This window comes from Oryzias melastigma, linkage group LG23 (assembly GCF_002922805.2).
Source record: "Oryzias melastigma strain HK-1 linkage group LG23, ASM292280v2, whole genome shotgun sequence".
NCBI lineage: Eukaryota > Metazoa > Chordata > Actinopteri > Beloniformes > Adrianichthyidae > Oryzias > Oryzias melastigma.
In genome coordinates this window covers 12,416,350-12,443,615 of record NC_050534.1, presented here as the reverse complement: position 1 = coordinate 12,443,615, position 27,266 = coordinate 12,416,350, and the positions used below count along the sequence as shown (strand labels likewise).

The 27,266-nt window shown below is 36.6% G+C and overlaps 4 protein-coding genes and 1 long non-coding RNA gene across 7 annotated transcripts; 4 read left to right on the top strand and 1 right to left on the bottom strand.

Moving 5' to 3' along the window:
- Nucleotides 1-1,219: 1,219 nt before the first annotated feature.
- cpsf6 (cleavage and polyadenylation specific factor 6) lies at nt 1,220-13,010 on the top strand. 2 transcript variants are annotated; one of them, XM_024292142.2, is made up of 10 exons: nt 1,220-1,383; nt 3,310-3,519; nt 3,631-3,734; nt 4,157-4,302; nt 4,405-4,584; nt 4,686-5,178; nt 5,260-5,375; nt 5,451-5,604; nt 5,680-5,878; nt 12,454-13,010. In XM_024292142.2, the coding sequence occupies exons 1-9, from the start codon at nt 1,324-1,326 to the stop codon at nt 5,864-5,866; spliced, it is 1,650 nt and encodes a 549-aa protein (XP_024147910.1). In that variant the 5' UTR covers nt 1,220-1,323; the 3' UTR covers nt 5,867-5,878; nt 12,454-13,010. The 2 variants fall into 2 exon arrangements, with proteins under 2 accessions (XP_024147910.1, XP_024147901.1); XM_024292133.2 differs by having other exon boundaries at nt 1,221-1,383; nt 4,677-5,178.
- Nucleotides 13,011-14,492: 1,482 nt separating this feature from the next.
- LOC112158683 (YEATS domain-containing protein 4) lies at nt 14,493-16,154 on the top strand. The gene is made up of 7 exons (XM_024292153.2): nt 14,493-14,787; nt 14,929-15,048; nt 15,140-15,206; nt 15,292-15,386; nt 15,474-15,563; nt 15,646-15,733; nt 15,813-16,154. Exons 1-7 carry the CDS (start codon nt 14,749-14,751, stop codon nt 15,980-15,982), a joined length of 669 nt encoding a protein of 222 aa, XP_024147921.1. The 5' UTR covers nt 14,493-14,748; the 3' UTR covers nt 15,983-16,154.
- Nucleotides 16,155-17,011: 857 nt separating this feature from the next.
- LOC112158661 (YEATS domain-containing protein 4) lies at nt 17,012-19,585 on the top strand. Its single transcript, XM_024292120.2, has 7 exons — nt 17,012-17,241; nt 18,199-18,318; nt 18,413-18,479; nt 18,563-18,657; nt 18,746-18,835; nt 18,918-19,005; nt 19,085-19,585. The coding sequence occupies exons 1-7, from the start codon at nt 17,191-17,193 to the stop codon at nt 19,252-19,254; spliced, it is 681 nt and encodes a 226-aa protein (XP_024147888.1). The 5' UTR covers nt 17,012-17,190; the 3' UTR covers nt 19,255-19,585.
- Nucleotides 17,737-22,465, bottom strand: LOC118598085. The gene is made up of 2 exons (XR_004947182.1): nt 22,282-22,465; nt 17,737-17,979 (listed from the first exon to the last, which is right to left on the bottom strand). It is a non-coding gene; the product is annotated as an uncharacterized LOC118598085 (long non-coding RNA).
- napepld (N-acyl phosphatidylethanolamine phospholipase D) lies at nt 20,562-27,249 on the top strand. Of its 2 annotated transcripts, none has more exons than XM_024292090.2 (10): nt 20,562-20,696; nt 23,197-23,275; nt 23,830-23,934; nt 24,056-24,196; nt 24,264-24,488; nt 24,570-24,673; nt 24,749-24,914; nt 25,074-25,222; nt 26,398-26,512; nt 26,998-27,249. In XM_024292090.2, exons 1-10 carry the CDS (start codon nt 20,596-20,598, stop codon nt 27,127-27,129), a joined length of 1,317 nt encoding a protein of 438 aa, XP_024147858.1. In that variant the 5' UTR covers nt 20,562-20,595; the 3' UTR covers nt 27,130-27,249. The 2 variants fall into 2 exon arrangements, with proteins under 2 accessions (XP_024147858.1, XP_024147868.1); XM_024292100.2 differs by lacking the exon at nt 20,562-20,696 and adding an exon at nt 20,880-21,213 and having other exon boundaries at nt 23,196-23,275.
- Nucleotides 27,250-27,266: the final 17 nt, after the last annotated feature.

The window sequence follows — 27,266 nt, the reverse complement described above, 5'->3', positions numbered from 1 at the left end:
TTTTGCACTTCAGAACAAATTAACTTCTCATGTAATTGTTATCTTTTTTTTGTATTCTTTTAAGCTAATCATTTAAAATGATCTGACAGATTTTTTTTGTTATTGTCTTGTTGTGTTCTTGACGGGTTTAAATCTTTGCACAGTGCTATGTATAAAATTTTTGTGAGTTTATTTTTTTGGGGGGGGGGGCTAAAATTTTGGAATGTGATTGTATTCCCTTATTGTGTTTTTCTTTTCCTTTTGTAAAATGAACCTGTAAATTGTACTTATGAAATGATTACATGGATTGAAGCCATTTTTACTGTACATAGTAAAATAAATGATCCACAAGGTTCTTTTTAATACATTTACTTTGAGTGTGCGTCATTTTATGTTTGTTTTCTTTTATTCACCTTTTTTGTGAGCTAATAATTTTATTAAAATGAACTATAAATGTACAAATATAAAGTTTGATTGCAAAATCTAAATGAATTGGATTGTAAATAAAAAAAATCCACTATTAAAATCTTTACAAAACAATTTATTTAAGGTACAATTCTATTTGTTGTGGCTATTGTTGTATACTCAGACTTTGCAAGAATTGAGATGTTCACCAAAGTTCAGATTTATGTTAATTAATAGAAAGTTAAATTATTACATTTCTAATATAAAATGTACATTTCCAATGATGATACAAAATTAATACACATAAAAATGTTCTGTATTATAGTACGTGTTGATACTTATTTTAAATTTGAAGAAAATGTATTTTTTAAATGGAGCAATAGGTCTTGCATTGGGAGAGTTTCACTCATGTTTGATTCTTCCCTTTACACATTCATTTTATTTTTGCCATTTCCCCTTAAGGATTGCTACAATTTTCATAAAAGACAGTTATGTTTTTCTATTTTAAGTGGTAAAACTAAATATTTTAACTTTCTTATTCTATGAATATATCTACAACTCTAATATAAAATACTTTTCTCACTGGTTTGAAAACTGCACGTGCAAAATAGCTTGATTTATTGTAGTTATTTTAGAAATTGTTTCCCTTTATTTATTTTTTATGTATAATGCGTTAGTCAATAAATAACCCATATTCCATTCATCTTTTAAATGTTTACTTTCAAAGCACTTGTTTCTATTTTTGTTGTTGAGTTATAAATCTTATATATTTGTATTGTTTTTTTAAACAATAATATACGGATCATCATCAAATTCGTTCAACAGAGTACACTGTAGTAAGTAAATGCGACCAGCAGGGGCGCTGTTGCACCTCCTGGGGTTATTGTTTGTAGCTCTTCTATCTGCACCGCCAAGCGGACGGAGGCGAAGCAGAGGAAAATGGCGGACGGTGTGGATCACATCGACATCTACGCCGACGTAGAAGAGGAATTTAATCAGGTATTAAAATCAAATATTCACGAGTTTGTTCAGTAGTTTGCTGTTTTTTCCTTAAATTTCTGCTATAGTCGTTTCGGTATGATGGAAAGTGTTGTAATTTAATGGTCATGCTAGCTTCTTTAGCATGCAGGCCTCTGTTTGTAGGCTGCGTGCTTGTAACCCAGCTAACCCGTGTGCAATAAATGTGCGTTTTTTGGTCCAGATAGTAGTAAATAGCCGGTGTTGAGTTCAGTATAGGTTAATTTTACGTTATGTACATTATTGTACATTAGCACAGCTTCTCACAGCCTTGTTTTGTGTAGCGCGCGTTTAGGCCGCAGCGTGTGTGTTTTTTCTTCTGACGAGGGAGACTGCTAAACCAAATAAACGCAGTTACACCAGCTAGCTGATGTTAGTTAGCTTCATGCGTTAATTTGGTTCACTATTTTGTAAATGGGTATTGGTTTGGACTAAATATAGCTTGGTGTTCTTTTATTTAAAAAAAACGTGAAAAATATGCACTGCATAAGCTAAATGGGTTCCACTCCTGCAACAGGTTGGGTCGGGCATTGAACCTGCATGGCGGATGTTTTTTTTTTTATTTTTTGCGCACGCGCCAAAAAACACGCCCCCTTTACACTGCTCGGTCACAGCTTACCTGCAAATCTCTCTTTCACTGAGAGAATTTGCGTATTGGGGTTTTTCTTTCAAAACTAAACATTTAAAATAAATGTTTTATTTTTTTAAGTATTCAAAATTGTTCAGGAGCAGTGACTTCATAAATATTAGTTCTAGTTGTTTACTGCTGCTTGTCTCCCCATGAGTTTATTCATTTAAAATAAAAGCCCCTAACTATACAGAGGTTCAAACCAAATATATTTCACTTAAGGTAAACGTAGTTTAAAAAATGCTGTTTAAAATTTGATTACAGTTATTTTATTACTCTAATTTGTTGTTTTATAGTCACTTCTGCTTTTTGCATTTAAATTTATTATTGTAGCTCAAGCTTCCTTTTTGATAAAATCCTTTGCTGTTCTTGATGTGCATATGTGGTTGTTTCCAACAGCTATTTTTCAGAAAAAGTGGAGCCAAATAAGGGTTTATTGATAAACAATGTATTCAAATAGATTTAGTCTTAAGTGAACATCCTGTTTTTTATTAAATCTTTTAGCTAATTGTTCATATTTAGTAGAGGTTTAACAATTCATTTTAGCAGCCAATTAAGTCGTATCATAATTTGTGGTTGACAATATGATTTTTAGTCAAGATAAGCTCTTTTTTTTACGATCCAATTCACGACCTAAAATCAATCTATTGCCAAAATTTCAACCAGTGTGACTCAGAGAAAAATACATGGTACTGAACAGTTCAGGTAAAAAAAATAAAGATTATTTTTATTTCTTGGAAGATAAGAAAAACCTGTAAATTAAAAATGTGTTCCAGTATTAATGGCAAATCCATTCACATTTCAGGTTTATCAAGTTCAGCCCACTGTTGTTTTTCCACATAGAAATAACACAAATGGAACATTATTAGAGCATTCTGCCACACTGTATGGTCTCATGTGTTAGCAAATTTAAGTGTTTACACACATTGTGCTGTAATAATGGCTTGATCATTTCTGATGCACTTGGTACTTTTTATGTTATAGTAAAATGAACCTATCTAAATGGCATTTCCCATTATTTATATAATCTATTTATTTGATTTTGATTTTACTATGGAATAGGTCGATTTGATTAGCAATTTGCCTCAAACAGATCAATGTAGTTGGATTGTAGGAATATAATCTATATCTTGATTAAGTCAATTCATCTTTACACCTCAGTATATTATTATAAATAATATAAAAGCATCTCTACATCCCAAATTTGTAATTGTTGGTCCAGTTTTAGACTCTTGTGGTATTAATCCCCACATATTGATTGTATTTATTTATTTTAAAAGGAATCAGAGTATCCAGTTCACGAGCAGATTGACTTGTACGATGATGTGATATCCCCATCTGCCAATAATGGAGATGCTCCAGAAGACCGGGACTACATGGATTCAATGCCTGCGTCCGGCGGGTCTGAAGGAGGGAAGAACGCCCCGCCCAACGTGGTGTACACCTATACAGGCAAAAGGATTGCCCTGTACATCGGAAACCTTACATGGGTGGGTTTTCATCATCCGAATTAGAGAATATATAGTTTCTTTTTCAATTCAGACTAAATGCTATTATATAAATACTAATTTGTCTCTTTTTACTGTTGTTTTTTTCTACAGTGGACAACAGATGAGGACCTGACTGAAGCCATTCGTTCAATAGGCATTAGTGATGTGCTTGAGATAAAGTTCTTTGAAAACAGGGCTAATGGCCAGTCAAAAGGGTGAGGACTGTCAATAATTGTTATTACATAATACGTAATACATTATTAAATTGTTTTATATGTAGTTTATGTTATGATAATTGTAAAGAAACTAACCTCACGGAGGATTCATAGGTGTAGGAAACCATTACTACAAGTCATGCGGTTATTGCATTTTAGTTTGACCTCATGTGTATACTGAGTTTGTACATTTTCTATCAGAGATTGAAGAAAAACTTAAGAAATAAAATACTTTTCATACCTCAAATTTGAATATGATTAACGTTGCCCATACTATTATCTAGTTTGAAGCTGGCCGGTTTGAGTTTACAAAATGTATAAGAATTAAAGCACCCAGTGGTCTAATTAATTCAAATTTTAATAACTAGAATGTTTTTGTTTTGCGTAAGTATGACAGGATCTCCTGTGCTCGTTTCCTGCAGGTTTGCTCTTGTGTGTGTTGGTTCTGAGGGATCATCAAGGAAATTAATGGACCTGCTGTCAAAGAGAGAGCTCCACGGTCAGAATCCTATCGTCACACCGTGCAATAAACAGTCCCTCAGCCAGTTTGAGATGCAGTCACGTAAAAGTAAGTGTTCCAGGTTGAATTTGTCACAAAAATAGTTTTTGCTACAAATAAAAATGTATTATAAACCATTTGAAACCGTTTGCTTTTGGTTGATTTCTCCAGGTACTCAGTCTGGCCAGATGTCAGGGGAAGGTAAAGCTGGTCCTCCTGGTTCAGGACACCGCTCTGGTTTCTCAATGGGCAACAGAGGGCGAGGCCGGTTTCCTGGTCCTCCTGGTTCTGGAGTAGATCGCTTCCCTCCTGGCCCCATAGGCCCTGGAGGCCCACCACCCCACTTTCCTGGTTAGTTTTAGTCAATGAGACATCTTTGCTGCTCTAAAGTTAATGTGGGATTGAACGGAGATCTTTACCTTATTTTGTTTTTGCTACTACTGAATTCATAGGCGGAATGCAGGGTCTTCCCCGTCCTCCCCCTGGTCCTCCTGGCCCCCCTGGCCCTGTTGGACCACCACCTGGCCAGGGTTTGCCCCCTCCCCTCGCAGGCCCTCCCAATCGTGGTGACAGACCTCCTCCCCCTGTTCTCTTTCCTGGCCAGTTTGGTCAGCCTCCGTTGGGACCTCTTCCTCCAGGCCCCCCTCCTCCAGGGTACGGTCCTCCTCCTGGTCCCCCACCCCCTCAGCAAGGCCCACCTCCTCCAGGACCCTTTCCTCCTCGTCCTCCGGGCCCTATCGGACCACCTATGGCTCTGGCCCCACCCCCACATTTGCCAGGCCCTCCTCCAGGTGCTCCTCCACCTGCTCCTCATGTGAATCCTGCTTTCTTCCCCCCACCTGGCAACAACAGCATGCCCCCTAACGACAGCCGAGGACCTCCCGGGCCAAACGACCATTACGGACGGCCGCCACCATACGAGAGAGACTACGGCCCTGGAGGCCGGTAAGAATGCCACACCAGTTTTTTTCCATTTTTTTTCCTCCAGAGGTTGCAGATGTGATCTTTTTCTATGGCACCTTGCAGAGACATGGACTCATCGCGGGCGCCATTGAGTGAAGCAGAGTTTGAGGAGATCATGAACAGGAATAGAGCCATCTCCTCCAGTGCAATATCTCGAGCTGTGTCTGATGCCAGCGCAGGTAATGCTGCTGCCTTTAGTTATTCTCAGAGTAAAGAAAATTCCTCTTTTTTAAAACCTTGTGTTCTCTTTTCAGCTGATTATGGCAGCGCGATAGAGACTTTGGTGACAGCGATCAGTCTGATTAAGCAGTCCAAAGTCTCAGCAGATGACCGCTGTAAGGTTCTTATCAGTTCTTTACAGGACTGTCTTCACGGCATTGAGTCAAAAAGCTATGGCTCTGTATCAAGGTAATATAAAAAAAACATCCCTCAGTGAAGCCTAATATTGCTAATATTTCCTAATATTGCTTTTTATTCTCCAAGACGTGAGCGTTCTAGAGAACGTGACCACAGCCGCTCCCGAGAAAAGAGCCGGAGACACAAGTCCCGCAGTCGGGACAGGCACGAGGATTATTACAGAGAGCGTAGCCGCGAGCGTGATCGCCATCGCGAACGGGACCGTGACCGCGACAGGGAAAGAGAGCGGGAGAGGGAATATCGCCACCGTTAGCCAGGAAGGAAGGTGAGTCGACTGACTTGTCTTTTTTTGTATCAGACTTTAATCGGTCTAACACGAGGGTTAAAAGAAAGAAAAATAGCTTCTCCTCCTCATTTCTTATGATTTAAGTCAAGTGCAGCACCTAGGTTGAATTTATTATGTTGTCTTTAGGTAGTAGATAAATTATTAAGAAATAATTTGATGAAGAGAAGGAGAGTTAAGCTGGAGAGACTGGTGCTTCAGGTAGGTGTCAGGTAAGTCATCTGTAAATTCATTAATGAGATGTTATCTAAATCAAGTGAATGCACAGTAAATCTGTAGTTCTTCCAACTTCAGTTAGCAACTTTGTGGATTTAACTTTTTCTTCAGCAGGCTTCAGAGACAGGTAAACCACCAAACAAACTTACATGTTTCTGTATTTACATTTCAACAAAACATCACAATGAAATAGTCTGAAACGTGTCTGTTGTAGTCTGGTTAGGTGCTGCTTCCAGTTCAGTCTTTGAAAAATGTTTTAAACTTTAGATGTTATTGGTGGATCATTATAATCAGTATTTCTCCGGGTTTTATATCAAGTTTACGATTGGACTGAATTGTATTTTGTAAAGTGTGAATGTTTACCTCACTGTGACTATTGGAGTTTGGTGTCTTTTATCTGTTTGTCGGGTGTTGGATGAAAAAATAAATATTTTGTAGTGTGTGTAGAGCAGGTTCAGGTTTTTCTTAGTAGTGGGCAAGTTTAATACCATTTTTGATATTAATGTTTTATACTGAATTTTTACAAAAAAAATTATAAAATAAAAAGCAGTGCTAAAACTTAAAAAATGAATAATTGTTAACATATGCCTTTTTCGATGCCAAAACATACAATGTAATGATGCTATATGTTGTAAATTACTTAATCTGAAAACATGTCCAATTTGTATGTTTTAACCAAAACAAACTGACCACTTTGGAATATTTGCACCTCATTGTAAAACTTTGAGGTTAACAAAAATGCACATGTTCATGCTTCTTGTGTTTTCTAATGTGGTATGCTGATATTTCTATCAGGTTTCCAAATTGTGTGATTGTTATTTGATGTTACACATTCCTAAAAACTGAGTTGCTTCTGTATACAGAATGCATTCTTGTTGTAACTATTATCTCAGAGCTGGAAAGATCCTGTTTGTTAAACAGTGCAGTTTCCATGGTTACAAAAGTCCATAGTGTAACATTTTGACAGCTTCATAAATGAGTATTTTTTCAGCTTATTGGGTTTTTTAAGGAAGTATTTCATCTCATTAAAACCATCCAGTATGATTTAGTGTTTACAGTTGTTGAGTCTGCTAATTTGACTTTGAAATATTCTGCATGACCTAAACTTGAGAACCATTGTGCATAATGTATAACTATTTTTTTATATGTTGCACTTTTACTATACACACAGATACTAGTAGATGTAATCAAATTTCAATTAGCTTAATTTTAAGGGATATTAAGTTGGAATTTAGTGGATTTCTCTGAACAATAGTTTACAGTTGCAAAAGCTTGTATTTATTTATGTTTACAGGTCTTTACAAAACATGTTGGTCATAGTCTTAATGTCAAGAAATGAATTTTAAATTTAATTACATTTTTTAAAATTGTGTTTTTGTTAATTTGATTGGACTATACACCTGCTTCAGAATAATATGCAATATATTTGTAATTTAACCTTTTGGAACCTTCGGCTGTGAGATCAACGTGATAAACCCAGTCTAAAATAAACGTAAGCTTAGTTTAATATTTTATGGTTGATACTGTATTGAATTAAATGGAGAATAGGGGGTTTATTTGTAGTTTTGGACAAAAGCGATCTTTTATTTTAATAAATAAAGCGGAAGATGAATGTTAATCCAGCGGGTGTAGCGCAGAGCGGAAATCTTGCAACAAGGAAGCAGATCGTTGTTTTATTTTGAGATTGGGACTGACATTGATTTTTCTACAACAAAGAGAAAATCCCGGAAAGTCTTGTTCCCCACGAAAGTCCCGCCCACTGAGGTCGCTGGAACCAATCAGTTCAGAGTAGACAGACACGCCCCCTGTGAATGATTCCAGCTGAGCAGAACGTGTGAAATCCAGCTCGATTTATATTTATTTATTTATTTATTTTTGTCTGGTGTGTGAATACAACATGGAAAAATGACTAAATAACGGTAGTGTCTCATAGATCAGGTTGTACTGATTAAAATTATACCAAATACAGAAATTGAAAATACAGATGTCAGTTCAAAAGTAGAGAAAAACTGGGTTTTAGCCCCCAGGTTCCAAAGGGTTAAGAGCAAATTATTCGGATGGAAGAACCACATGTGAACATGGAATAATGAATGTGTTTAAGTGTGTAGTAGGTTTTAATTTTTTTTTCTTTTTCATTTTGTTGTCATGCTTTTTTAGCTTTCATGCTGGTATTTGTCCATCCTGATCTCTGCGTGTTTTATTCATTTATTTGCCGTTTTAAATGACTCTACTCATTCAAAGTGAGTGAGCTGAATTGGGTTGTGCTGAAGCAGACAAATGTGTAAAACATGCAAGCCTATAAATCCTAGAAGACCGTATTTAGCTTGTACAGACAAATCAATCAACTTTCTCACACTCGGTGCACATCAGTAAGCCTCAGTGTTTGTATGTGTTGTCTGATTAATAAGTAATGTTTGATAAATGCACACAATATTTAAAAAATGTGTCAGCAGCTTGTATGAGTAATATAATAGCAATTTGTTGCTGTTCTATTTAAATTGATTGCAATTTTAAGGCTAAGCTGTGAGACTTGTGGCTCCCTGTCTGTGGTTGTTGTTGTTGTCAGGATTCTAATAATGGCAATAATAATAATGTTACTTTCAGAGTGGACTATTTTGTCTTTACTGTATGACTTGCATGTTGAACAACATGCCAACTTGTATGCATTTTGGACTTGCAGTTGAAAGACTGTTTATAATGTGCTCATGTTTTCCACTGTAGAGATATGTGCAGATTTAGGAGTCCAGGAAGTAGCAGGAAACCTTCAGCCTTTCTGTACAGTTGGCCTGAACCCCAAGTAATACTTCGCATCCGCCGCACATGTAAACGACTCGATTCACTTTTAAACAAAGACTTTATTTTCTTTTCACATAGCGGACACACAATTTATAGTTCTCCTCATTTGTTGGTGTCCCTATTGCTGTGAAGTATTACCAGGGGAGGTTTAATTTACAGAATTGCTGAACTTTATATGCAGCAGATGTGCTGATTATTAGCATTCAGTGCTAGCTGAGTTGATGTCATCTCTGCTCTGTTATGCAGTCTTTTGCTTACACAATTTTCCACTTGTGAGATTGTCCCTTGGGGACCCCTTAATAGTAATGTTGTACATTAATTAAAAAAAATGTTTATTTTCCTTCTGTTGTGTTAAAAACAGTATTTTAAAAGTCTTTGCAAACTGGAAATGCATTTTCTTGTCACTAAAAGCCAAATTCACAGTACAAGATTTTCCTAATAAGAGGTTTTTATTCAGTTCTCATCAACCCGTTTAATAACAGTCGGGTTTGTCCAAACAAAACTGCTTAACATTTTAATACTGCTATTTTTATGGGCCCCATTGTGATCAAAACTATGTTTTTAATATGGTTTTCACGGTATTTTCCTGATGATTTATATAAAGAAAATAATGCTCAAAACAGCATTTCTGGGTATATATATATTTTTTTATATATATATATTTTTTCAAATCATTGTGAATCAGGAACAGCAAAAAAAAATGCTGTTTTAATTAAAGCTTTAATTTAAAGCTTTTTTTTTTGGCGTTGAGAACCCATTTGGTGGGCCGCTCCATTCCTATGCATCCATTTGTAGATTATTTGATGATCATGTATGTCTTCGTTTTCCTCGTTTGAGCTGCCATTTGGCTCAAAACTCCCAGTATTGTTCGCCACTAATTGTAATTTTAGGTCAGAGGGATGTTGAGGGCCGGTAAGCTAGCAAGAGAGCATGTAAACATAAAGCTCTCAGCAAAAAGATGGAGAAGTCTGTTGCTATGCACCACCCACAATCAACTCCTGCTGCTCTACAGAAACTATGTCAGAGAGAACCACACAGGTTTTTGATTTAGGCTAAAAACGGCATCATCTTAATTAAAAGACCACTGTGAATGCTTTTACAATAGATCAAAAGATGGGAGTGGGTGTTTCAAGGCTGACATGTCAGCTGTAATGGTCATAAGGTGAAGAAAAGCATCTTTTGATGAGAACATAGTTCACAGTTGAAAGAAAATCATGTACTTTGAATTTGGTCCAATGTTTTTAAAAGCAGTCATTTGTCAAATCTCCAGTGGGTACAAGGCTTTATGGATCGCCAAAATTGTAAACTTTTTACTGCAATTATTGATTTAAAAAAAAAGTTTGTTGGTTAAATAAAAGAAAGTAGAAGTTTTACATGCCATGTCAAAAGTTTGTCCATCTGAGCAAGAATGGGATGCCAATCATATAATAATTGACAATTTGTTGTGTCCAGTTATGCTTAAGCTGTTTTGTGCTCATACTACCATGCAACAGTTCAGTGTGTTTGTAATAAGTTTTATCTGTGCTCCATCCTCGGGCTATTTGCAAAATTGTGTGCAGCAGCTCTGGTCAAACCAGAGCTTCTAAAAAAACTGCTGTCTAAAGCATTAGCATTAGCCATCCCATAGGAAATCTCATTATATGTTAGCATCAAGCTAGCGGACTGTCATTGTGCGTTATTTCAATCTCTACTTTTATGGATTGATTATTGATCTGTTAAGCTTAGATCAATTAATCGATTTCATCAACCCAGTCCTAGTATTTACAGTGTTTGAAAACAAAAACTAGCTAATACTCAGCTATAAAATAACGTTTTATTGATCATTCTGCATAAAAAGGATATACATTTTATTTTGTAATTAGAGCTTCAAGAGAACGTTTTATAATTTTGATGACTACAAGAAATTATGCCACAATTTACATGTAACTGTAAACCGTAAATACATTTTATGGTTTGTGTAGCATTCTAGCTGATCAAAGCTTCATTCCGGTTTGGTGTTCTTGATAGGCAGCTCCACTCCAGTTCGGTTCCTGTCTGTTTTCCTGTTGTAAAGACACTGCTGCACATATAATGTTTACATGAAAATGACATATGATTCATTAATCTTTTCTTTTGTGTAGCTATTTGTAATGTTTAGTTACTCACAGCCTTTTATCTCTTCTTATAATAAAGAGAAGTTTCATGGCAATTGATTACAGTTGTAATTTTGAGCTTTTATAAGTCAAAAATTTGTAAGAAGTCATTAGTATTTGAAATATTTAAACATAATTTGTTCTCATTAATGAAAATATGGTAGAATATACATCCTGTCAATCTACCCCTCCTATAAGTGTTGTTTTTGTAAAATTGATTGACATTTTATGCTAAAAAAATACTTGTCTTCAAAGCTCATGAATATTTGTGATTTTTCCTGAAATTATATTATATCCAGTTTGACCTCTGAGATGTGATAAATATACTGGTGCCCTCCTTAGTGGCAGAAAAACAAACCTGACCCAGTTATAAGTTTGACAGGAAGACGAACATAAAAAGAAAAATATGTTGCCAGGAAGAAATCGAGTATGAAGATGGTGTATTAGGAAGTGGGGCTGCCCAGCTACTCTCATCCTTGTTTACAGTGTTCCCTCGTTCCCATAAATGACCCACAAGATCTACGATCCACAAACTAAGATTACAGATGTTTTATTCACTTTTCCCAGACAGACATGAACACAACAAATAAGTCCAAACAAGACTCTGATTGCGATTGGCTGAAAATAACGCATTGAAGAAGAAAAAAAGAAAAAAAAACATGCAAAATTGTACTTAGAAAAGTGATACAGCGAGGGAACACTGTACTATCTTTTTCTGCCTCACTTCCTTCTACTGGTTCTCATTAGTAGTTGTAGGTTTTAGGTCGGTCAGTCCTTTCTTAGACCCAGTGACAGTAAAGGAACTCTGCATTTCCTCTGTCTCCCTTTGTTGTTCAAATTTCCACCAATGCTTTTGTTTTGTTAAGTATCAATTTGGATGTTTCTGCTCCATAGTTGTTGACCATAAATTTAAAAATATCACTCATAGCAAAGTCTGTCCTGGTAATAGTACTATATCTTCACAGTACATACTCCAATATATATCCTCGTTACCTTTATTGTTTCTTTTTGGTTTCAAAGTTTTGTGTGTGACATAAGATCTGTTTCCTCTGCATGCATACAGTTTAGACCTGCAGTATTTTAGCACATGTGATCTGACATACTGTTACCGTGTGAGTGTATCTGACGGTGAAATTCAAAGAAACGTTATTGCATGACATGTTGGTGTCTTTGCTAGGGTTGGGGACAGTACACGATCAACAGAGTGAGCCTGGTTTCTTTAAATGAGAATGATTCCTCAATTTTTCAAGACATTTTAAATGAACTGAAACCAAAGACTCTAAATGATGGTGGATTGAACCCAGCCTTAGTCTAGACTACACCTAGTGTAGCGGTTTAATGGTGAGTGGGAGAAGTGTTCACTCTCAGGCTGGCTCGAAACCAAACTCCACCCTTCGTTTTGACACATTTCAGCTAACGAGGATCAAGGACAGAAGGAAGAGAAAGGAGGAACACTTTCAGTCCACCGCCACCACGGCCCCTGCTCACCCTGCATGACCGGACAAGACACATCCACCGTCTCTTCCTCCACCCCCTCTCCATTTCTCTTCTCCTTCTCCACCCATCCTTCTCTGTCTGTTGCCAGCCTGACAGTGGAAGGAGGACCCGATATGTGTAAGGCTTTGTTCTCCACATGTCTTTACTTACCGTAACTAAAGAAAAAAAAACTTTCCAAAAGCTCTTTTACTTTTGTTTTATTTGACATGAAGAGTATGTGACGCTTCCTTGCAAAAAAATAAATAAAACGGCTAAGCAATTCACAAAAAAGACAAACATTACGTTTTTTATTTTGCTTTTTTCTTCATTGTATTATGTACATTCAGTTTAGAGACGTTTTTATAGGGTTCATGTTTGATGTTTTTCCTTCTCCTGTCTTCTGTGTCGCTCATTCTCTTCATGGTTAGTATGTAAGTGTTTGCTTTTTTCGATTAAAGACTAGATGGTGTTGTAATAAAAATGTTTACGAGGTAGCTCTGGATTTGGTGAATTCCTCTGCACATGAAACCGATTCATTTACATGAAATGTGTGTTTGGATTGGAATCCAATTCACAAAAATCTTAAGCTTTACAAAAGAAATGTTAGATTTTCCTTAAATTGGGTAGATCTGTTACCACTAAAGACAAAAGTCAGATGAATGTATTTTTGTTAAATGAGAGCGTAAATGGACATGTTCAAACTCTCATGTGAGGAAAAAGCGGGTTTCAACCCCCACTGTGAGCTAAAATAAGAATGGGTTTCTGATTTTTAAATGACATTTTAATGCACTGATGCAGCAAAAATGATTGTTATTCATCAGTTAATGCATATATGGTTTCAACTTAAGGGAAAATTGCTTAAGGTCCTCATGTGAAGTCACTTTTGTGAATGTGTTTTTTAGCGTTTTGCAAAATTTTGTCACCGTTAACTGGAAATGGAACCAAGATTCCAACTGTATATAAAGTTGGCATGATCTCAATTTATAAACATGACGGGTGTTATGATCTGGAGAGTTTTAGTGTTTGTTTTTATGTCAAATGAACTTAAGTCCTAAGTAACAAAAACCACTGCATATTTTTAATGTGACACTGTTTTGATTCATTTATCAGTTTGAATTTCTCCAAATAATACAAAATGTTTTAATCGATTTGTAAAGCATGCATGTTAAAAAAAGGTGAAGAAAATGAGTCAAAGAAGCTTGAGGGTTTTTTTTATTATTATTATTTAAACTAGCATATTTTGTATTGTTAAATTTGTGTTGAAAAGTAGAACATTTTCTCTTTCTCTGGGAGTCTGGAGAAACTCCCCTAAAAATCTGGAAAGTTTAGTTTTAAGGTCAGCCTTATTTGGTGTCACATAAAAGCATCTGTGGAGTTTTGGATTTTGGTTGTCATTCTGCAAGTTTCCTTCTCTGCAAACAAGGTAAGTGTCCTCAGGTCTACACGTCCCGCTGACGACCAGTGTGTCTGACCTCTGCATCAAGCAAGATCCATGGACACATTTTAAATACGGGGGATTTTTTTTAAATATTTCTTGCATTTTAATACTGATTACTTGAGATTTCTAAAATGTTATTGTAAGATACACAATCCAAAGCAGGTTTCTGGAAAAAAAAAGTAACATTTCTGTTAAACAGATAAGCAGGGTCTTTCTGTTAACTTGGAGCAGCGTTTGTATATTGGTTGATGTATATATTTTTTCTTTGCACTGATTTGATTGGTGGAGGAAAAACCAGGTAGAACTGGTTTATTAAGAGGTGTTGTACATGTGCCTTGATGGAGTCCTGGTGAGTTCATTGTCATTTCTTTGAATAAAATGTTTTTAATTATTTCTGTTTTCATTTTTTTTTTTCATCATTTCATTTATATTTTCTGTCTTAACAAATCTTCCAAGTTTGTCAAAATTGCATAAACTAGAATTATACTTAAACACAGTAATTATAATCATTAAAGTTAAAGAGAATGGTTGATCTCCATTTATTTTTACCCCAAACAAATGAATAGGAAATAATGTTTGCGTTTAGTTTTCTGTTTGAATCAAGTTTTTTAGTTGTTTCCCGGCGGAACAAATTCGTGGACGGACTCACTTCCGGTCCTTGAGTATTTTGGTCCTCTAGAGCGGCGACTTTAGCTTTAAATGGCTTCGTTTGGTAAAGTGAAAACACTCATTGAGTTTTAACTCTCAGTTTGTGTTAAATATAAACTTTTTTGTTGGATATTGTGTTCAAAACAATGACGGAATTTGGCCCAGATTCCGGTGGGCGCGTAAAGGTAACAGCAGAACCTGTATCGGTTACAATAACCAGACTGGAATTATTTTAAAGTGAATAACTTATAGGTTTTTCAGCGCAGAAGTGCCATGTTTTTCATTTTGTGAGTCAAATTCTTCGTTTATGCCGTGTGTTATTGCAGGGAGTGACAATAGTGAAGCCAATTGTGTTTGGGAATATTGCCCGCTTCTTTGGGAAGAAGAGAGAGGATGATGGACACACGCATCAGTGGACTGTTTATGTGAAACCTTACAGGAATGAGGTATGGGCTTCTCCTTAGATATATGTGTTCAGACCACATTTATGAGTTTATATATGCACACAAAAATATGAACATTTACATTTGGGGTTAGGATATGTCTGCATATGTGAAGAAGATCCAGTTCAAGCTCCATGAGAGCTACGGAAACCCACTAAGAGGTGAGCTGATTTCTAAACCTTCCATGAAGAGTCATGGTTGTGATTATTATTTATTCCAATTTATATCTTTTTTTTTTTAATCTAGTGGTGACTAAACCTCCCTATGAGATCACAGAGACAGGCTGGGGGGAGTTTGAGATCATCATCAAGATCTTCTTCATAGATCCCAATGAGAGACCTGTAAGATATGAGATGGATTCAAATATTCCACATTGAATGTCACAGTGCAAAGTGTTCTCTCAATAAAGTTTTGTATTTGTGTTGAAGGTGACTCTGTACCATCTGCTGAAGCTGTTCCAGTCTGATTCCAGTGCCATGCCCAAGAAGACGGTTGTCTCTGAATTCTATGATGAAATGGTACCTTGACTTATGTAGATAATAGTGAACCAATAACCGAATATCAGCTTATTTTTAAAGGTTTTTGTTTTCCACCACCAAGATATTTCAGGATCCTACGGCTATGATGCAACAGCTGCTAACTTCATCCAGACAACTCACCTTGGGAGCCTACAAACATGAGACCGAGTGTAAGTAGTTACATCTGAAAGTGAAGATCATTTTTGTTTTAATTTCTGACTTTTGAACCTTATCTATGTGTTTCTGCAGTTGGTGAACTAGAGCAGAGAACCAAAGAGAAACTGGAAGCAGCCAAGAAGAGGACGAGCCAGGAAATCGCAGAGTTAAAAGACAAACTGAAAGCCAGTCGAGAAAACATAAACCACCTTAAGACAGAGATCCGAAAACTGGAGGAAGATGGAGACCACAAAGAACACTGAGAAATCACAAACAATATTTATTTTCCCAGGATTCTTTTTCAGTCTATATTTAAGCTAAGATTTTTGTGTCTTAATAAATATACCATTTGTAAATAGTTTACATATTAAATGACGTCTGCTGCCATAAATGACTGAAATATGTCGAATAAAAGGTGTTGAAGGATGTGTTGAACATCAGTGTTCTCAGCATAATGTAAAGTTTGGACTGAATTGCAAAAAGGTCTTGAATGGGTTGTCTACATCAAAGACTCATTTAAAACATTTCACACAAACATTTATCGCTATAATTCTGTTTATTTAACTTATTTCAATTATTAAATTGATCAATTCATAATAAAAAAAAATGTGTTGATGTGTTTTATGCTTTTTCAACCTTAGTGAGGTTTTCTGGATTTATTATTATTATTATTATTATTTCTTTATGTTGGTGTCATTACTTGGAGCAGAGTGTTTGTATTTATCGGTCACAGTTTATTTGTTTTGTTTGTTTTTGTTTTTTTGCTGATTTGCTTTTAACTGGTGCAGCCATAGAACTAACTAAGGGACCTACAGTAGTGTAATACTACTGTAGAGTAGTGTAATAAGAAGTGTTTGGTGTTAAACATCTGCCCATCATGGAATTGTTGTGAGTGCATTTTCATATCTTTGATTTTTTTTAATTTTTCTTTCTCTCTTGTTTTGATTTTATTTATTTATTTATTTATTTATTTATTGAAATTATTTCATTCCTGGCATAAAAGTTTGTTTAAAAATATTTATTGGAAACTACAATTTTTATTTTTTTAATTTTTTTACAATTAAAGGGCAATGTGCTTTTTGCTTTTCTTTCTTTCTTTCTTTCTTTCTTTCTTTCTTTCTTTCTTTCTTTCTTTCTTTCTTTCTTTCTTTCTTTCTTTCTTTCTTTCTGTCTGTCTTTCTTTCTTTCTTTCTTTCTTTCTTTCTTTCTTTCTATCATTCAAAAAATAAAATTAAACTTAGTCGCGCGTTTTGTTTTTTTGACCGGAACCAATTCGCTGTCATGTTGCCCATCGGAATAATTACAGCGCAGGCTCAACTTCCGGTGTTTGTGTAGCCCGCTTTTACTCGAGCGGTTGTTTGGGCTGTTTTGTCACAACTTTTGTCTTTAAATGGCTGCGTTTGATAAAGTTATATTAAACTTTGAGTCTTAACATTTTTGGTTTGTGTTCCTTCCTTTTTTGTGGGATACTATGTTCAAAACGATGACGGAATTTGGTCCAGATTCCGGAGGGCGTGTAAAGGTAACTGTACCGAACCTGGATCAGTAAATAAGCAGCCTGTAAACAGTTTAACCTTCTGAAATTAACTTTAGCCACGTTTTTGAAGATGAAAGCGTTAGGTTGGTGTTTGGATGGTGATACATCGAGGAGTGTAATGGCAGTCATAAACCAAACTGTATTAAAACAGCAATGGTGATATCTCTGCAGTCATTCCAAAATCCTTGCTGGTAAATAGAGTATAAATGAGATGTATAGTTTACATGCTGGGAATCAAATTTTCTTTATTTGGTCATTTCCTGAAAATAGTACCTGATCTTTGTGTAATTTAATTTACTGAATTTGTTTACTGAGTTACAATGTTTATGAAAAGAGTGTGAAATTAGCTTAAACCCTTGTTTGTGTGAATGCTAAAATGAATTGCTACGATAAATATAGCAATGTTTTATGATAAAATTTCAGTTGAATAATTTTTAAAATAATAATAACAATTTGTAACCCATGCATGCATTTTTTTAGCTTTAGCGTTCAATCATACAAATAAGCAGACTAAAAATATATTTATTCTTACGTTTTGGGGATTTTTTTTAAATTTTATGAAGGAGCTACATTTTTTCTTGTGTCTTAATGGAATTTCCCTTGATAGAGAATATGAAGGTCCATCCTTAAATCCTAATCTTCTCATTTATGGATGTGTGGCTGACGGTGTTTGATGATCATGTTCATCCTCGTCCATCCTCGTTCTTCATAAGAACTGCAAGCCTAAACAAAATATTTAGTTTTAATCTTATTAAAAAACTACTTTTTGTCATAAACACAATATTGCAATTTTGGCACAGAGCATTCAAACGACAAACATTCTGAATCGGTCACATGACTTGACACTCGGCACATTGCCAATAGACCAGTGTTTGTCCCATCACTACTTTTGGCTTCATTTTGTGAGTAGTAATGTTTTGTTTGTGTTGTGTGTTATTGCAGGGAGTGACAATAGTGAAGCCAATTGTATTTGGGAATGTTGCCCACTACTTTGGGAAGAAGAGAGAGGATGATGGACACACGCATCAGTGGACTGTTTATGTGAAGCCTTACAGGAATGAGGTATGGGCTTCTCTCAAGACATGAAGATCACATTTATTAATTTATTTATGACCCATATACATAATAACATTAAACATTCATATTCTGGGGTTAGGATATGTCTGCATATGTGAAGAAGATCCAGTTCAAGCTCCATGAGAGCTACGGAAACCCACTAAGAGGTGAGCTGATTTCTAGACCTTCCACGAAGAGTCATGGTTTGTGATTATTATTTATTCCAACTTTTATCTTTTTTTTAATCTAGTGGTGACTAAACCTCCCTATGAGATCACAGAGACAGGCTGGGGGGAGTTTGAGATCATCATCAAGATCTTCTTCATAGATCCCAATGAGAGACCTGTAAGATATGAGATGGATTCAAATATTCCACATTGAATGTCACAGTGCAAATTGTTTCTCTCAATAAAGTTTTGTATTTGTGTTGAAGGTGACTCTGTACCATCTGCTGAAGCTGTTCCAGTCTGATTCCAGTGCCATGCCCAAGAAGACGGTTGTCTCTGAATTCTATGATGAAATGGTACCTTGACTTACGTAGATAATAGTGAACCAATAACCGAATATCAGCTCATTTTTAAAGGTTTTTGTTTCCCACCACCAAGATATTTCAGGATCCTACAGCTATGATGCAACAGCTGCTAACTTCATCCAGACAACTCACCTTGGGAGCCTACAAACATGAGACTGAGTGTAAGTAGTCACATCTGAATGTGATGATTATTTTTGTTTTAATTTCTGACTTTTGAACCTTTTCTATGTGTTTCTGCAGTTGGTGAGCTAGAGCAGAGAACCAAAGAGAAACTGGAAGCAGCCAAGAAGAGGACGAGCCAGGAAATCGCAGAGTTAAAAGACAAACTGAAAGCCAGTCGAGAAAACATAAACCACCTTAAGACAGAGATCCGAAAACTGGAGGAAGATGGAGACCACAAAGAACACTGAGAGATACACAAACAACCATCTTTACTTTTTCTGTCCCCATCCAAGTTCAAATTTTTGAGTTTTGTTTGTAAATGTGCTTTTTGTTAGTAGTTTAGCTTTTATAAAGTAAATGCTGTCTACCACCATAAATGATGTGAACTATGTGATATTACAGGATTCATGTGTTATCCTGTTATCTTCTTATCTGCAGATTCATGAAATGTCAGAAGTATATATTCAGCTTGTGACGTAATTGGATTGTTTCTTTATTTCAGGAATAACTGATTAGCAGGTGGAATGACAAACTTAACTTGAAAGTTTTTTTTATAAAGTGAACTTCTTTCGACCTTGACTATTTCTTTGTGTGAATTTGTTGTTCAAGAAAATTTAGTTATACACGCAATTAGGAAGATTTATTAAGGGATTGTTGCAACAATGAATAAAATTGGGTTTCCTAAAGGAAAAAAAGAGGGATAAATCTATTATTTTTTTTGTTATTATAGTCTCCAGACAGTTAAACAAATTGATTAGGATTAATTCTGTCAATTTAACTGCAGTGTTAAGATTTAGATGAAAAATGTCGAACTATTTCAGATTAATACATATTACTGACCCCTTTCGCACAATAAATGATCTACAATATCTTCTTTCTATGTAAAGTTTTGTAGTGTTTCTAGAATATTTATGACATCTCTTGACAGTGTAATTACTCATAATTACAAATGGGTTTTTTTGCAATAATGCATACAGTACTCACACATGACGAGTTGGATTCATTAAATATAAATATCAATTAAAGTCAAATGTATCAAGTGGCATTTAACTTTAAAGTCTTACTCCGATCATCTTTTGATCTATTTTAAAAGTACTCTCAGTGGTCTTTTAATTATGGTTACATCGCTTTTAGCCAAAATTATACATATATATATATATATATATATATATATATAACAGTCATATTCCAGGACATGTTTCTGCAGAGTCGCAATATTTCATTCGAAATTGCCTCTGAGATGTGGGCAACCCCACTCCCACTTCCCATCACCCCTTTGTTTGGACTCCCTCCCACAATGATTTGAACAAAAACATACTCGGAAATACAATTTAAACTCAATTTCCTTTATATATGTTATTTATCGCGAGAAAAATATCACAAGAACGTGTTAAAAACATAAAAAATACGATTTTCTTTGATATAGCCTTGAACTTGACTTGAATTTCCGATAGTCTTTGAAAGCATCACACAGGAAGAACTAGTGTGCTTTTATGTCCGGATAGCAGTTTTTCCTTCACGTGTAACTTTTTTAAAATGTTAGTTTATATATAGATATATAAGACCGTGGTAATGTACAATAAACAAGAATGGACCCAGCTTTCTTTAAGCCATTGCAGCTTTTGCTTGTTTTTAAGAATAAGTTTAACCGACTTTTAGGGATCCATTCTGTTCAGAGGTCCTTCATCAGGTGAGTGTGTTCAAGTAGTAATAATAGGAATTTATTATAAATATTTTTTAAATCGGGGTGTGAGGCTGCAGATAAGTAGTAGCTATTTCCGGTTTGGTTTTTAAATATTTTATTTTTTAAAGAAAAGGTGTTGTGGTTGGCTATTATTTTGAAAGTCCCCCTCGGTCTCCCTTTAACTTCTGTGGTCACGTGACTGAGGTATTTGAGTCGACGTCACAGAACCAAAGCTGCGACCGAGTGGCGAAGCTCGGCGCTCCGTGATTAAAACTCCCAGCATCAGCAGCGGCAGCTCCAATTGACCCTTCCCGCAGCCATTGTTCCCGCCGCCGCCGCCGCCGCCGCCGCCGGTGGCCTCACGTTCGCTGTAGCCGCAGCGCGCGCGCGCCGCAGTGATGTAACGAGAACTAGAAACGCTCGCGACCGTTTTAACTCAAAGTGAAGCCCAAACTGGTGTAAAACTGCGACATAAAACATTAGAAGAAACCTCTTCCAGCTCCACATTTTGCTCCACTTTCAGGTAAGTTTTTTTTAATTTAAAGATAAATAAATAATAATTTGGAATCTAAAGCATGTATGCAGTTTTCGTTCTTATGTTTAAGCTAGCACGTTCACTTTTCCACCCAGATAGCCAATCAGCTTGATAAGATTTTCTGACTTTGATCGCGATTTGATAAGAACATGTTTGAACTCGCTTATTGTTGCGACATGAGTCAGATGTTTCTCTTAAGATCTTCTTCTTTGGGTAGGTAGATGCTGCTGACACGTGCTTGTGTTGTTTATGTGACTGTGCACAAGTGGCTGCACAAACATTTGTCATCCACACACACTGCAGGCCCATTGTTATCCCAGTGTCTGTGTGTGAAGTCCATTCATGAGCTTCAGTGCATCATCAGCAAGCTTTAATGGATGGAGTTCCCTTAAGAGGCCATCTTCACTGCTGGCTGTTGAATGTGATGCTTTAGTTTTTATGGTTCACCATTATACTGAGTGGAGCCACAGATAAATCACACACACCTCCTTAGATGAAGTTGCAGCCTTTGTATATTCTTGTTAGATCTTCACATGAGAATATAAGAAAATTAAGACTAAATCTGCATTTGTGAGAATGTTTCTATTCAAATCCATGTGAATCAGGAGCTGACAGAAAATGAAGTTTGAAAAAGTTTGTAGTTGTTGCTTAAAATCTACAATGGATGACAACTCTGACACGATGAACTGCCATTCTGCAGAAACTATGTCAGTGTTTTTGGCAAAATATTTACCAGTTAGTCAATTGTTGTATATTTTCTATTTGCTAAAGAAAACTTACAGGTTAGAGCTCCCCTAGTGGTGGAAGAAAAATCAGCAGAATAGCCGCACATTTTATAAAACCCGCATGGTTCAAAATCTAGGAAAAAAGTTGCGCCTTATAGTCCAGAAAATACGGTAATCGGAGTGGGACTTTAAATGTATACACACATGCTAAAACAATCTCATGGAAGCTTGTAATATTTAGCAAATAATAATGACCAATCAAATGGACCTCTTTACATTATTAACCAAAAAAAGATCTTTTGTACTAGCTAGAAATTTAATCTCCTCCTACCTCCTTTAGCATCTTTGGGAAATTTTGGTCTTAAAGTTCGTAGATTTTGAACACTTGCGCTTGCATGACGAGCTCCCAAAAGTGACTTTCCCTTTTGCTCACACATTTTTGTCAGAATATTGTGAAAACTGTAAACATAAATCTCTGATATACGCTGCACAAAATGATAAAACATCCAATAAGAACGTGGTAAACAAACAAACGCAGTTGCCAAGGAAATCCTACTTTTTCTGATTCTTCTAAAAATTACATAGATCTGTTCGTCACCTCCTGCCAACCAAAATTTTAATGGTTGCTATGGAGATAAAACCAACAGAAAGCGGTCATTTGGAAAAAAAAAAAGTTCTGTTTTTTATGAATATGTCACATGCAGAAGGGGACAGTCAGGGGCGTGTAGCTTGTTGCTTGTTAATCTAAAATAAAGAAGTAGAAGTGTTTGTGATATTCGCATGAGAACAAAACTGATCTTTACATTCTTGGTTTTTAGATTATTTTGTCTCAGTTGGTTATAAAACATTCTTCATTTCAGCAATCCATTTCCACGGTTGCTACTTCCTGTTAAGTGTTGCACAAGAATAACAACCGTCAGAGATGTTGCTGGACGATTTGAGCTTTAATTGTTATTCAACAGAAAGTTGGCATGAAAGTGGAGCTGAATAACAGCTGGTCTGCTCAGCCTCAAACAAAACGCTTTATTGTAGAGAAGCTGATGTGATCCTTATCAGATCTTTCATGCAAACTCCACCAATCTAACTTCCAGCTGCTTTTGCAGTTGTGTTCACTGACCTGTTGGTGTTTGTCTGAAATCATTGTCAGCTGTTTGCTCGGGGCTGTGCTGGGAAATAACAGTCATTCAGTGTTTGTGTAGACCGTGAAGCTGTTTGGGTTTACATGTCTTCTGCATTTCCATGCAAGGTGTGGAGGTGGGAGACTCATGGAGAAGTCTGGGTCTTTAGAGGGAGTGGCGCCCGAGGAGAGGAAAAGCCTCGTGGAGGTAAGAGTTTCTATGGAGTGTTGCAAAAGTGCGGTTTTGATTCACAAGTTTGAGTTTAGAAAAAATCTATTTGTTTTAAAAAAAAATTAATTTCAAACCCATTTTGAGTGTGAAAATCTATTGGCAAAAAAATATGGTTTTAAACTAAATATAGGTAGAAATTCTGCAATTAAAATGAATAAATCTTGCATGGAAAACTGGAAGATTTTTTTTGCTAACCCAGATCTAGTGGTGGATAGATGAAGGTTCATGAAGCATTTGAAGCCTTTCATCCAACTGGTTCACTCCATCGTAAAGCTTCTTGAAGCTTCATTCGCTCTAGTAGGACATCTACTGGACACAATAATATCAGTTGGTTTGAACTCATTGCTTTTCTCCATTGAACTGCCACATTTTCAATGGAGCCTGAATGGTTTATTTTACTGTAAAAACTTCAGATGTCATAGTTTTCACCTCCGACTTTGAATGAATCAACCATCGATACACACATCGCAGAAACGCCCCCTTAGAGTGAAACATGACTTTGACTCACGTTTTTTGTTGTTGTTTTCTAGGCTGGTGGAGTTCCTCAAGGCGCAGAAGGCGGAGAAATCAATTCTCAGAGCCAGAGGAAGCGCAGCTCTTCTCGCAAGAGTTTTCGTCTGGATTATCGCCTGGAGGTTATAATCTCTCTAACTCTTATTTGAACCTTCTTGAGATACTTTTGACTTCTCTCTGTTTATTTGTTTTAGACTTTATAGTACTACATTATCCAAACAGTTGTCTTTGCTCTGACATCAGGAGGAAGTGACTAAATCAGCCCAGGACAAACACGGTCGCTGGATTAACCCCTGGCCAACATGGCGCTTCCCCTCCCACTCCATGCTGTTGAGGTTCCTGCTTTGGGACAAAAATCACTCTGACGTGCCAACGAGTAAAGAAGTAAGAACAGCCTTAAGCAAAAGTCTGGAAGCCTCCGCTCTCTATAAATCATTATTCCGTCCCACAGGCCCTGGATTGTGCGCTCCCGGTGATGGAGCCGTACTTCGTTAGAAACCCACAACCTTCTGACTCCCTTCCAGGAATGAGAGTCACCTGGCTGGGCCACGCAACTGTTCTGGTTGAAATGGATGGGCTGAATATTCTGACAGATCCAGTCTTCAGCCAGAGAGCTTCTCCGCTCCAGTTCATGGGGCCCAAACGCTACAGGGGACCCCCCTGCACTGTGGAACAGGTTTGTGTGTTTTTTTACATTCATCACATCGATCCACTCGTCGTTTCTCTCTCTGATTCACATTGTTTACCTCTGAAAAAGCTGCCGAGGATTGATGCGGTGGTCATCAGTCATTCTCATTATGATCATCTGGATGTGGGCTCTGTGGTCAGTCTCAACGCGCGCTTCGGAGGGGATCTACGCTGGTATGTGCGCTCCGTCCCAGGCCGTTTTAGTCACCAGCTGCAAGTTTGATCATTTTTACCGTCGGTGTTTCGCAGGTTCGTGCCCCTGGGTTTGATGGACTGGCTGGCAAAGTCGGGCTGTGAGAATGTGATCGAGCTGGACTGGTGGGAGGAGAACTGTGTCCCCGGTCACGACCAGGTCACGTTTGTATGCACCCCCTCGCAGCACTGGAGCAAGCGCACACCGTGGGACGATAACAAGGTTTATTGGCAATTCATTTTTGAAAAGTGACATTTATTATACTTCTGTTGTAAAACCACACTGATAAACAGCTGGTATGCAGAAAATGAAAACGCAAGAGAAACTAATAGTTTTTTAAATAATGCAAATTAAGTTAAATTCATGTCATCTGTCTTTTAGTCTTTATGGAGCAGCTGGTCTGTTCTGGGCCCTGACCATCGATTCTTTTTTGCTGGCGATACCGGCTACTGTTCGTCCTTCCAGGAGATTGGACGGCGTTTTGGACCGTTTGATCTCGCTGCGATCCCTATCGGAGCATACAAGCCCAGGTAGTCGGCACTGGTGTGTTCTGTGTGTCCACATCCGATCACATGATCGGAAATTTGGCCCAATCCTGTAGTTTCAAACTCGAACTGAATTGGATGTTACATTCCGATTATAAATACTCTACTAGACATCTACATATCCTGAATAAATAGTAACATTTATTTCCATAAAAAGACAATAAAATGGCTTTTTATGCCAATAAAATGTTGTGATTAAAGTACGACATTTTTATGGCTATAAAACACTGGGATTCAATTACAACATTTTATTGCCATTAAAAGGCAATGTAATTATTGGATTTAATGCCACTAAAATGCTGTGATTCAATTGCAACTTTTTACATGGCAATAAAATATCTTGATTCTTTAAAAAAACAAAAATTTGTTTACATTTTATGGCAATAAAAGGTGAATCATAACATTTTATTGCCATAAAACGCAACAGAATATTGTTTACAGCTGCATACAAATACAAAAATGGTTAGATAAAGTTAGTTTAAAGTTCTGGCAATGAAATATCATAAATTAATCACTTTATTTTATTGCCACAATATTTTATTACCATAAATGGCCATAAAATTTCATTTTATGACAGTAAAATGTCATTATTCATTCAAAAAAAGCAGTGATTCATTCACATTTTATGGTAAAATGCTGTGAATAAATCATGAAATTTTATTGCCATAAAATGCAGCAGAATATGACCAGAGTTTGACCATGAGGCACACAAACCAGTTCGGTAAAGTTAGTGAGATAATCAATAATTTGGAGTTATTAAATCTTTTCATTAATGTTTAAATTGACAGAAAGTGTCTGTAGCGTTTTTGTCTCAAGTCAAACAACGACCTACAAAAGCTACTAATCTAACTAGTTAATAGTCAACTATTTTTGTCTAGTTTATAGTTGCACTATTTTTACTTGATTGTTCAAGCTACTTTACAGAAGTACTATAAGTGTTAAATGATAACAGAATAAAGTAGGAGAGAACTTGGTTATTTTTATTAAAGGCGTTCATTTTTTTTTCAATGTTTTACAAAGTTTGGATTGGGATTTGGAATCTGCAGAAACTCAAAATCAAAGGAATCCGATCGGTGCCTAAACAACATCCCTGGTCCGTTTCTGTCCGACTCCGTCGATGAGCATGTTGTAGCACATTCCTGGTGTTCTTTGTGTTTCAGGGATGTGATGCAGGGACAGCACGTGGATCCAGTGGAGGCCGTTGAAATTCATCAGGACGTCCAGGCCAAACAGTCGGTAGCGATTCACTGGGGAACGTTCGCCCTGGCCTATGAGGTAATACTGAAAACTAAGTCATTCAAGTACACTTTAGAAAACAAGCGTCAGTGGTAAAACATGTAAAGATACTGTTCATTTAAGGTGCTATTTTATGTTTTTTATATATTTTTTCTCTGTATTCCCCCCTATTTTATAATAACACCGTCTTTATTCCCCTGCGTTTGAGCGTTAAGTATGGAGCAATATGACGGTGTGTAATGTAATAAGAGGAAGTCATGCATTGCAAATGAAGCGCTTCTATTTGCAGTAAAGTGGTTTAAATGGTTTCAAGTGACCGACATGCTTAGAGGGGAAAAGCTGGCTAAATGAGTTAGTGCTGAAACAGCAACAAGTGTGGCTTTAACACAACAGGTGAGTGAGGTTAACGCGCTCCAGCAGCAACACAACAAAGGTGACATTGTTTGAAACAATCCCAGCATCAAATTCAAGACTAAATCAACATGGACGTTTTCAAAATAAAATGTGTCTCCTGCTTGATCTAGTACTACCTGGAGCCACCGGTTCTTCTCAGAGAAGCCCTGGAACGCAAAGGGCTGAAACCCGAGTCTTTCTTCACTCTGAATCACGGGGAGTCTCGGCTTATAGCGGCGGACGAGGGAGACGTGTTCGACTGACGCCTCCACGTCAGTGTGAGCGGACTCTAGAAAGCACACAAAGAATGTTTACCACATCCAAAAGGAATTATTTACGATTGTACTCAAGAACTCAACTTAAATAAATTATAATCCTCAGAAGTGTGAGGTCTGTCTTT